Source organism: Tachyglossus aculeatus, chromosome 15 (assembly GCF_015852505.1).
Source record: "Tachyglossus aculeatus isolate mTacAcu1 chromosome 15, mTacAcu1.pri, whole genome shotgun sequence".
Classification (NCBI taxonomy): domain Eukaryota; kingdom Metazoa; phylum Chordata; class Mammalia; order Monotremata; family Tachyglossidae; genus Tachyglossus; species Tachyglossus aculeatus.
The window spans coordinates 24,373,894-24,386,007 of record NC_052080.1 but is presented as its reverse complement, the minus strand read 5'-3'; the positions used below and the strand labels follow the sequence as shown (position 1 = coordinate 24,386,007).

Below are 12,114 nucleotides of genomic sequence, written 5' to 3'. Positions count from 1 at the left end.
CTCAGTGAAAATTTACTCTCTCATCTAAGGTATGTGGAACATTTTAGCTTCACCTCAATTTCTCAAGGAAGCACACCTGGAAATTGGGATGTGTGTGACTGACCTTTAAAAGTTTTAAACCTGCATTTTTTTTGGCTCCTAAGGATTTGAATGGAACATACATACACTAGGATGTTCCCATGAAAAAAAATGAAGGGGAAAAGTTTTAAGATGGCACACGTGGAGTTCACAAGCCAGACTAACAAAGTTTTCCAAAACTCCCAATGTCTTTGGTCCTACATGCTGGATAGGAGATGTCGCTATCCTCTACACTTATAATTCTTAAGAAAAGCCTGTAAATATAAACAAGGTATAGAGAGGATACAGTGAAGCAGCATGGCATAATGGATAGAGCACAAGCCTAGGAGTCAGAAGGTCATGGGTTCTAATCCCAGCTCTGCTACCTGTCTGCTGTGACCTTGGGCAAGTCGCTTTACTTCTCCAGGCCTCAGTTACCTCAGGTGTAAAATGGGGATGGAGACTGTGAGCCCCATGGGGGACAGGGACTGTGTCCAACCCGATTTGCTTGTTATCTACCCCAGTGCCTGAAACACAGTAAATGCTTAACAAATATGATCATTATTATTATAATTAGTAATACACATACACTCAAGTTTGTATTCACATTAAGTTACCAGAAATCATTCATTACGTCTGAAAATTACAGTTTATCAAACACAAAGCTTGCTTGCATTTCTCGAGTAAAAACTAGCTTTCTATATAGGTTTGTTAAGTATCAAGTGAAAATTATGTTTACAAGTAAAAATCATATTTTACTTGGGTCCCCATTTAATCCGGCATGAACATCTCATGTAGAAAGGACTGTCAGTTTATGTCAAGGTTAACTCGTCTGCCTTGTGTTTCTTATTTAAGACAATAGGGTTTCAACTTCGACACAAAATCCTGCCTGTTCTTCAGTTTCACCTTATTCATTTCCAGCAAAGAAAATCATTTCCCACAAAATGTTAGTGAAATTCACAACTGAAGTTGTGAACAGAGAACGCAAGCACAGATTTGGCTCGGGCAGGGGCTTTTTAAATTTGACAAGAAACAGTTAACAACCCAACCTTCTCTGAATCTAGGAGCAATAAAACATAGTCTGATTCTCTCAACTCCCCACTAGACTCTAAACTGCATGATGGAAGGGATCTTGTGTACTAATTGTACTATACTCTCCCCCAAGCACTTAGTACAGTTCTCTGCCCCTATTAAGCACTCAGAAAGTACTAATGATTGATTGGTCTTGTCATCTCACTGACATTTCAGAGGGGATGCTGGAACAGGTGACAACAAAACAGGAGTCACAAAAACTTTAAAAATGGCAAAACTGGATCCCTACAGATGCAAAGTTTGGATCAAATCTGAAATATAATAAGGTATTTAGCATCTCAACAATGGAATGCTTTTTGACTGCATTTTTATAGAGTAACTGAGGTGAAAAATTGGTACTGGGGAAAGAAAAATATTTTACCGAAAATCAAAGGCTAGGCATGGTCGAATAATTTTCAGGTGAAAACTCAGATTAGCAATTGCTACCATTTACTTCACTGGGTACTGATCCTAAGGAAAAAAATACCCCTGACCCTGGCTGTATTGTACTCTCCAAAGTGCTTAGTACAGTGCTCTGCACACAGTAAGCACTCAATAAATAAGAATAAATGAATACAACTTTTCACTCGTATCATGAAAGTTTCATTTCTCCAGTTGACACACGCAAGAGGAAATGGTGCAAATGCTATCATGGAATAACATTTTACAAAAAGGAATCTTGAAGTAAAACTATCCTATGCACAAACGTTTGTAAAAATCATCAAAGGGAAGCAATATAGTTAATGGTGGTATTTAATTGTGTAGATATGATGTAGTAAAAACCTTCAGAAGTCCTGTCTATTTTTATGGGGAAAATCTGGCCATGCGGAGAACAAAAAATACTTTTTGCAAATACAATTTTTTTCTCTTGTGAACCATATCTGAGTTGCCCAGCATTTTTTTCATCATTTCCTTTAAAAGTAAGCATTAGTGCTTGCCTCATGCATCTCCAACTCTTGTGTTAATCTTTAAATTTAATTTAAGTGCTTACTATGTGCCAAGCACCGTACTCAATGACGGGTAGAAAGCATGGAGAAGTTGAGTGACGTAGAGAAGCGGCAGGGCCTAGGGAAAGAGCACAGGCCTGTAAGTCAGAGGCCCTGGGTTCTAATCCCAACTCGGCCACTTACCTGCTGAATCACCTTGGGCAGGTCACTTAACTTTTCTGTGCCTCAGTTCCCTCATCTGCAAAATGGGAATTCAATACCTGTTCTCCCACCTACTGATTAGTCTGTGAGCTCCATGGGAGACCTGATTATCTTCTATCTACCCCAGCACTTACTTCAGTACTTAGCACATAGTGAGTATTTAAACACCATTTGCCCAAAGTTACATAGCTTAAGATGTCCAAAACTTAGTTCACCTTCTCACTCCCAAATCCTCTCCTCCACCTAACCTTCCCATCATAGTTAACACCACCTCGACCATGGGCAACCTTGGCATTACCCTTGACTTCTCCCTCTTTTCCAATCCCCACATTCAATTCCTCGCTAAATCCCGTCAGTTTTTTCCTTCTCCAGAATCCTCTCCATCCGAATGACCAGCACACTGGTCCAAGCATTTGTTATACCTTGGCCTGATTCCAGCATCTTCCTCCTCTTCTTCCGGCCTCCAATCTCCCTGCTCTCCAGCTCACATTAACTCTGCTGCCCAGATCATTTTTCTAAAACAGACTCCACACACCACCTTCCGCACTCTGCCATCCACAGCAGCCATTCCTCACTGGCAGTTACTACAGGTATGCAGGGAACTGGGCAAGGACCTCAGTTGCTTTGCCTGCCATCAAATTTGGCTGAACTGTGGGCAAGGCATGGAGTGTGGACCTATAAAACATTCTCCCAGTTCACACCACCATGGTCCCAAGCACTTTCACCAGCTGCCTCCCGGGCCCTGCTTACTAGCCAATCTCATGGCAAGGTGACTTGGAAAAAACACCGCCGTCTTTTATGTTGAGAAATCAGTAAGTTATCATCTAGTCTTTTAGAACTGTTTTCAGCACCTTCAGCCAGAACTTTTCACTTTACTACAAAAGTTACCTTGTATGATGCCATACTTAATACTATTATACGGAGGGGGGACAGAATAAAAGTAAAATGGATTTTAACTGCAGCAGGAGTTATACGGAAGGACCTTCCCACTAAATGTTTTCAGGCTCTGGAATGTAGTCTTTAGGCTACATTAAAGAACAGGGCAGTTAACCCTCTTTCTGGAGCATCTAAAATGAAACCCAGAGGACAGCTTTGAATGCTGAGATTCACCTCTTAGCACTGTGATTCCCTGGCACAAAATGGTATGCTGAACAAGGTGAGGAATAACAGGCAACTGCCATCTGCAAGAGCTGAGATTATCACGAGGAACACTGAAGAAACAAACCTCGTGTTTTCCAAAAATGTACTTCTGCTATGGCTCAGAACAAGGGATAGACTCACCGGATAAGTTTGTAAGGGGGGGCAGGGAGGAGAAATCATTGAACTAATTTAATGTGGATTTGAATATTTCCAACTAAGTTTGGTTGGAGTTCAAAGACACCTGAAATCAAGGAAATGAGTCTGGGGAAGAGAGGTGTGCAGTTTGAACTTTTCAACCGTATTTACTTCTCTTTTGCGTTGTGTCAGCCTACCTTAACGGGAGAGTTACAGTAACTTATTGAATTCCAATATCCGAAGGATGATCTCTGAAGCACAGATACTTTTGAGTTTTCATAATACGAAGTTCTTCAGAATACCTTCAAAGTAAACTCTTCACTTGAAAGGCAATAACCAGAGTTGAGTCAAGACAGACAACTCTCATTTCCCAGTTTAAAAAAACTTGGTCCAGATTTATTGCATGGAACAGAAACTAATCCCTGATTGAACTGTATGTGAAAAATGAATAATGAATGCAGTCTTAAGAAGGGTAAGATCCTGTTTTATATCCATTTTTGATTAATTCTTCAATGACATTAAAATACTCTACACCAGTTCTTTCACTTCACTGGAATACTCAGTGTTTGCCACACTTGCCTTCCCAACAACAATGGTCAGGGAACTGGTATGCCTAGCCCGGTTGAAGATTGGCAGACTTGTCAATGTTGATCACAAATCTCTCACTGCTTCTGATGGAAAACCGCATTTGGAAAAAAAAATTATCTTTTCCAGTCCATTAATGGTATTTACTGAGTAATTACTGTGTGCAGAACACCACACTAAGTGTTTGGGAAAGTACAATATAAGTACAAGTTGGTAGATATGATCCTTCCCCACGAGGAGCTTCCAGTCTACAGAAGGAGAGAGACGGGGGAACAAATAAGGATATTTCCATAAGTACTGTGGAGCTGAGGGAGAGTATCAGACTGTTAAGAGAGGGGAAGGTGGATAAGAGAAATTATGTGGGGGCTCAGTCAGGGAAGGCCTCTTGGAGGAGATGTGAGGGTTTTGAAGGAGGGGAGAGCGATGGACTGCCAGATTTGAAGGGGAAGGAATTCCAGGACAGAGAGGACACGGGCAAAATGACGGCAGCAGATAAGATGAGATTGAGATACTGTAAGCACGTTGGTATCAGAGGAGCAAAGTAGTACGGTAGGAGGAAGAGAGCTGATTTAATGCCATAAAGCTAATGGTTTGGAGGTGGATGGGCTCAGCTTGCCATTTAACATTTATTGAGCATCTACTGCTTTTCACCTTCTTTAAAAAGGGAAATTCTTTCTTTCGCTTTCCTATGAAAGAAGTCCTAAGATCTTCCAACCTATCTTAACTAGTAACACATAAGCAATATACTCAGTATAGTGAGAAGCAGCCTGGCCTAGTGGATACGGCACAGGCCTGGGACTCAGAAGGACCTGAGTCCTAATTCCCGCTTTGCCACTCATTTGTTGTGTGACCCGGGGCAAGTCATTTGACTTCTCAGTACCTCAGTTACCTCAACTGTAAAATGGGGATTGTGGCCGAGAGCCCCAGGTGGAACATGGATCGTGTCCAACCGGATTACCTTGTGTCTACCCCAGCGCTCAGAACAATCTGTGGCACGCTAAGCGCTTAACAGATATCATAAAAAACCCCAGTAGTTAAGCTCCATTATAACAGTAGAAGACTACCTACTAATCCTAAATTTTCTCAAATATTTATCTCACTACAAGACAATAGGAGGAGGGAGCTGGTGAATGAGATACAGTAACAACCGCACCAAGCAATCTGTTGAATAAAATCATCTTCCCCCAGGTAGCTCCATTTAGTTTAAAAGTTCCATCTATTACATAAGTGAAATTCTTTTCACGAGAAAGGATGTCGAACGACAAATTGTACATAATACCAAAATCTCAAAATAGATGTAAAGGGCTTAAGCAAAGCCCTGCTAAATAAAGATGGCTTTAAGGTTAATAGATCAACGCACGAGAAGCAGGGTGGCCTAATGGAAAGAGTGTGGGCCGGGGATTCAGCTGTACCGAGCCCTGGGGCAGATACAAAATAATTAGGTTGGACAGAGTCCCTGTCCCATGTAAGGTTCAGTCTTCATCCCCATTTTACAGATGAGGTAACTGAGGCACAGAGAAGATAAGTGACTTGCCCAAGGTCACACAGCAGACATGTGGCGGAGCTAGGATTAGAACCCAGGTCCACGCTCTTTCCCTGAGGCCAGACTGCTTCCCACTTGTCTGCCGTGTGACCTTGGGCAGTTCTCGACTTCTCTGTGCCTCGGTAACCTCATCTGCAAAATGGGGATTAAGACGATGAGCCCACGCGGGACACGGACTGTGTCCAACTTGATTATGCTGTACCCACCCCAGTACTCGGTGATGCCTGGCACCTGACTGCTTAACTACCATCGAAAAATACTTTAAAACTAAAATATCCACACAACTGACAAGTCTTTAAGTGTAGTGAAATCGTGACAGTAAATAGAAATTATTTTAAGGGGACTTTTATCAAAGCTAAATTATACAATCCAAGTTTGCTTTGTACTCTTGGCAAAACATAAACCAATTTAAAGTAGAAAAATCAGTATGCTCATAAGAATTTGCCACGGATCTGTAAAATGATCAATTCCTTGTATTTGATAAGCATTTAGAACGGTCCACATAGAGTATATGTGATAACAGTAATGAGCTGAATGCCAATTCTATGAAACAGAAGACAGTGTTCTCCCAAAGGCTGAAGACTAAAGCTAAAAACAGGTGGTCATATCCTGGAACTAGCCAACCAGTTGAATTCAAAAGGCTTAACTTCAATTCTCTAATTATGAGGACAGAAACTCCAATTCTTAACCTTGGGTTTCAAATACTATTTTTATGTCAACTCTGGAACAAATGCACCACTGGAAAATATCATTTCACACAGTGAACTTCCATGGAGGTAAGAGGCAGTCTGATTTTTTTTTAAATGCACGTTAACCAATAAATCGTGGTCCTTATTTATAAAACTAGGTTACATCACCTGAAAATATTTGTGACCCATTTCCACGGTTATCTTCCCACCTCATTTTTCACAGTTTAGCTCTGATACACAATGCTATGACCAGTTTTAAAAAAAGAATTATAAAATGTACCTTTTGATGTTTGTTCGGGAGTTTCTGTGGGACATGTAAGTAAGAGTTCTGTGCAAAAATATTGGCTATAAAAAAAGAAAAAAGGTTAATTTTAAGTTACGGACTGTGAATTCTAATTGTGTGTATATATTAATATGAATTACTTACTGCTATGAGATTTCGAGTTCGAAGAAATCTATAGATCTGTGTTGGTTCTAGGTGGTGGGAAGAAAAAAATGTCAACATTATCTAATCAGTTACCGGTTAACAGCCATCCCTTCCCACTCCAAAACAAATGCCCTCATCCACCATCAAACTTTAGGTGGAAGCCTTAAAATTATTTAACACTCCTCAAAAACGACCTGTTCGAATTAAACTGCGTCTGTTATTTAAACGAATCCCAAACAATGACGCATATGATACTTCCAAAAGAATGGGATTCTCTCTGATGAGGTGAAAATTCAACATTTACCGCTGGGCAGTCACCATTGGCGCAACTTAATGCAAACCCTGAGTAGTTGTCAAACGCCTCCCCGTTTCCTAGTTGCACGCATTAAAAACCGATTTCAGTATTTTGTTATGTAAAAATTATTTCCAAACATGTGAAAAACTATTCCATACTAACAGGTAACTATCTTTTTCAAGCGAACACTTGCAGTTTTCTTCCCACTAAACTGCCACGATCCTCAATCTGTGTCAAAAGTACATCTTCTTTATATATCTATTTTCCAACATCAGCTCATATAAGGTTTTGTCACTGGTCATTTTGCTTGAGACTCCGGCGTCACCTAACACACTACTTGGAAATTTCAAGATAAACAATCTAGGATTTCTTTTTAACTCAGCCTTGTTCACGTTGATCGCGCTCAAAAGCTCACAAGATGTGGCTTGAGATTTACATCCCCGGGACTACAGATGCTGTGGATCGGAGTTCTGTCTGATGTAACAGAATCTACTCTGAATCACCACAGCTTGCCTCAAAATGGGGCAAAAGATTGAATCACTCCAGCACTCGGTTCACGGCAATCGAGTTCTCCGTACAAGATACTGGGATTCCTCCTGCACGACAGAAACATTTTACGAGAGGGTGACCCGATGGGAATAACTACGGTGCCGAAGAAGGCGTCTACTAGACCACCTATCTTCCCGGGAAGAAACCCGTCCTCTAACTTATGTCCCAGTTCAACTTAAAGGTCTCGTCCACAAGAGAAGTTCCCAGTTGGATCCGTGTGGGATTTGGACAGCACTGGGGTAGTCCTCGGAAACGAGGGAAAGCTACACAAAGGAGGAGAAAGGAAATTCGGGACCTTGCCCCACTCAAGACCCGATGGGATTCTTTTTCCTTGAAGGCTAGGGTGATGGTGAGGGGATGATCGTTGTACAAACATGGAGGAGGCGCTCAGTACGTAATGGCATTAAAAAACCCCCTTCCTAAGAGCATGAAACACCCAAATGGACGTCAGGTACTGTCCGTAAATTAGAAGAGGGGGGGAATCCCGAGCAGTTAGGCTGCTCGGTTTCTGTTTTTAGGTGCGATAGTGACCGACAGGCAGGTGAGGCGTTTCACCTCTCCCAGCCGCAGCTGAATATCACCGTCGGTGGCGCTGACTGAGCGCTTCCCGGGTGCCGAGCACTGTACTAAGCGCTTGGGAGAGCACAAACAACGGGGTCGTCGCGTTCCCTGCCCCCCGACGGGACCGTACCTCATCGGGAGCGACTGGGGAGGAAATCTAATTTCCTCCAGGGGCCAGTCAACAGCAGTCCCTCCATTTACTGAGCGCTTACTGTGCGCGGAGCACTGGACTAAGCGCTTGAGGAGTACAAACACAGCGGTGCTTAGCACATAGTAGGCGCTCCACAAATCGGGAGCGACAGGGGAGGAAACCTAATTTCCTCCAGGGGCCAGTCCACAGCAGTCCCTCCTTCATTCAATCGTATTTACTGAGCGCGGAACACTGGACTAAGCGCTTGAGGAGTACACACACAGCGGTGCTTAGCACATAGTAGGCGCTCCACAAATACCATCATTATTATTATTATTACAAATCGGCCACACACAGAAAGGGCCCCTACGTGCACATCGTTTCGAAGCGTGCTTTCTGCCTCCCGTGGGGGTGGGGAGCAGGGGAATTTTCTGGCCTTCGCAGTGTAGTTGCACCCTCTGAACTTCATCATCCTCAATCGTATTTATTGAGCGCTTACTATGTGCACAGCACTGTACTAAGCGCTTGGGAAGTACAAATTGGCAACATATAGAGACAGTCCCTACCCAACAGTGGGCTCACAGTCGAAAAGGGGGAGACGGAGAACAAAACCAAACATACGAACAAAATAAAATAGAATAGATATGTACAAGTAAAATAAATAGAGTAATAAATATGTATAAACATATATACAGGTGCTGTGGGGAAGGGAAGGAGGTAAGATGGGGGGGATGGAGAGGGGGGACTTGATTTTTATGTCTCAAGACTTCCTTTAGGTGAAAGGCACTGGATAAAAAGTGTAATTTGGGGGGGTTTATTTGTTGTTTTTTTTCCTTTGCGGATTGGTTTCGAGCGCATCTTTTTCGGCTCCATCCTGCCCTGCTTCAACTCCCCGGGGCCCGGACGACCCCCACCCCCACCCCGTTCATTCGTCCATATGCACTGAGCGCTTCCCGTGTGCGGGGCACTGTACTAAGCGCTTCCCGTGTGCGGGGCACTGTACTAAGCGCTTGGGAAGTCCAAGTTGGCAACATATAGGGACCACCTGGGGGCTGGTGGGGGGGGGGGGGGCGCTTTTAGACTGTGAGCCCACTGTTGGGTAGGGACTGTCTCTCCATGTTGCCAGTTTGTACTTCCCAAGCGCTTAGTACAGCGCTCTGCACATAGTCAGCGCTCAATAAATACGATTGATTGATGGGGGAGTCCAAGTTGGCAACCTATAGGAACCACCAGAGGGCTGGTGGGCCCCCCCAAAAGGGGGCCTCGATTGAGGCCTGGAGGGGCCTCAGTTAGGGGTGGAGGAATCCACAATAACGACGGGATCTGCCGGGCGTCTACTACGTCCCATCGCCCCCGACCCCTCCAAACCCCCGTTCGCCGGGCCTTCCCCCGCCTCCTGGCAGAAGGAGAAAGTCCAAGCCCCCCTTTATTTTATTTTGTGAGTAGGCTCGGTTTTGTTCTCCGTCTCCCCCTTTCACCATCAATCATCATCATCAATCGTATTTATTGACTGTTAGACTGTGAGCCCACTGTTGGGTAGGGACTGTCTCTCTATGTGGCCAATTTGTACTTCCCAAGCGCTTAGTACAGTGCTCTGCACCTAGTAAGCGCTCAATAAATACGATGGATGATGATTGAGCGCCTACTAGGTGCAGAGCACTGTACTAAGCGCTTGGGAAGTACAAATTGGCAACATCTAGAGGCGGCCCCTACCCAACGGTGGGCTCACGGTCTAAAAGGGGGAGACAGAGGACAAAACCGAACACACTCACAAAATAAAATGAATAGGATAGATATGGACAAGCAAAATAAATAAATAACCAAACATACTCACAAAATAGGATAGATATGTACAAGTAAAATAAATAAATAAATAACCAAACATACTCACAAAATAAAATAGGATAGATATGGACAAGTAAAATAAATAAATAACCGAACATACTCACCAAATAAAATACATAGGATAGATATGGACAAGCAAAATAAATAAATAAATAACCAAACCTACTCACCAAATAAAATAAATAGGATAGATATGGACAAGTAAAATAAATAAATAAATAACCAGACATACTCACCAAATAAAATAAATAAGATAGATATGTACAAGTAAAATAAATAAATAAATAACCAAACATACTCCCAAAATAAAATAAATAGGATAGGTATGGACAAGTAAAATAAATAAATAAATAACCAAACATGCTCACAAAATAAAATAAATAGGATAGGTATGGACAAGTAAAATAAATAAATAAATAACCAAACGTGCTCACCAAATAAAATAAATAGGATAGGTATGGACAAGTAAAATAAATAAATAAATAACCAAACGTGCTCACCAAATAAAATAAATAGGATAGGTATGGACAAGTAAAATAAATAAATAAATAACCAAACATGCTCACAAAATAAATAGGATAGCTATGGACAAGTAAAATAAATAAATAAATAACCAAACATGCTCACCAAATAAAATAAATAGGATAGGTATGGACAAGTAAAATAAATAAATAAATAACCAAACGTGCTCACCAAATAAAATAAATAGGATAGGTATGGACAAGTAAAATAAATAAATAAATAACCAAACATGCTCACAAAATAAATAGGATAGCTATGGACAAGTAAAATAAATAAATAAATAACCAAACGTGCTCACCAAATAAAATAAATAGGATAGCTATGGACAAGTAAAATAAATAAATAAACAACCAAACATGCTCACAAAATAAATAGGATAGCTATGGACAAGTAAAATAAATAAATAAATAACCAAACGTGCTCACCAAATAAAATAAATAGGATAGGTATGGACAAGTAAAATAAATAAATAAATAACCAAGCATGCTCACCAAATAAAATAAATAGGATAGGTATGGACAAGTAAAATAAATAAGTAAATAACCAAACATGCTCACCAAATAAAATAAATAGGATAGATATGGACAAGTAAAATAAATAACCAAACATACTCACAAAATAAAATAGGATAGATATGTACAAGTAAAATAGAGTAATAAATGTGTATGTGAGCCCGCTGGTGGGTAGGGACTGTCCCTAGAGGTTGCCCATTTGGACTTCCCGAGCGCTTAGTACAGTGCTCTGCACATGGTAAGCTCTCAATAAAGATGATGGATGATGCTGCTGAGCCCCGGCCGGCCCGCCACTCACTCTCGAAGGCCTGGAGGAAGAGCTCGTGGTCGGCCTGCAGCTGCTCCATTTTCGGCTTCTTCACGGGCAGCACGGCGGCGGCCGCCGTGGAGGAGGAGGACGAGGCCGAGTAGCCGCCGCTTCCGCCGCCCGATTTGCCGCCGGCCGCCGCCGCCGCCGCCGCCGCCGACGCCGCAAAAGCGGCGGCGGCGGCCGCGACGACGACGACGGCTCCTCCTCCTCCTCCTCCTCCCCCTCCGGTGGCGGCGGCGGCGGCCCCGGCGCTGGGCCCCGAGCCGCCCCCGCTGTGCTTCTGAGGCGCCATGTCCGGAGCCCACACGCCGACCTCCGGGGGCCGAAGGGGACCGACGACGACCCCTCCGGCAGGGGAGGCGTGAGGGGGAGGAAGCGCCTCCTCCTCCTCCTCCTCCTTCGCCTCAGCGGGGAGGCGCGCGCGCACCCTAGCCCGACTGGCGCCGCCTCCTCGGCGCTGATTGGCCGCGGCGAGCGCGCGCCGCCCGGCGGCGGCCGCCCATTGGCCCGCGGCGCGCCGGGCCGTCACGCGGCGACGGTTCTGGAAGAGCTGGGTTGGCCCGTGCGCGCGGCCGCTCGCGGGCCCGGCCGCCTC

At 43.4% G+C, this 12,114-nt stretch overlaps 1 protein-coding gene across 1 annotated transcript in view; it reads right to left on the bottom strand.

The window, feature by feature from the left end:
• SUZ12 (SUZ12 polycomb repressive complex 2 subunit) overlaps positions 1–11,888 on the bottom strand; it is a 31,703-nt gene extending 19,815 nt beyond the window's left edge. The window contains exons 1-3 of the mRNA XM_038757091.1: positions 11,508–11,888; positions 6,796–6,842; positions 6,649–6,713 (exon numbers count right to left, since the gene is read on the bottom strand). Of these exons, the coding sequence (XP_038613019.1) occupies positions 6,649–6,713; positions 6,796–6,842; positions 11,508–11,811 (416 nt within the window). The 5' untranslated portion in view covers positions 11,812–11,888. The remainder of the gene's footprint in view (positions 1–6,648; positions 6,714–6,795; positions 6,843–11,507) is intronic.
• Between the last annotated feature and the right edge of the window lie 226 nt (positions 11,889–12,114).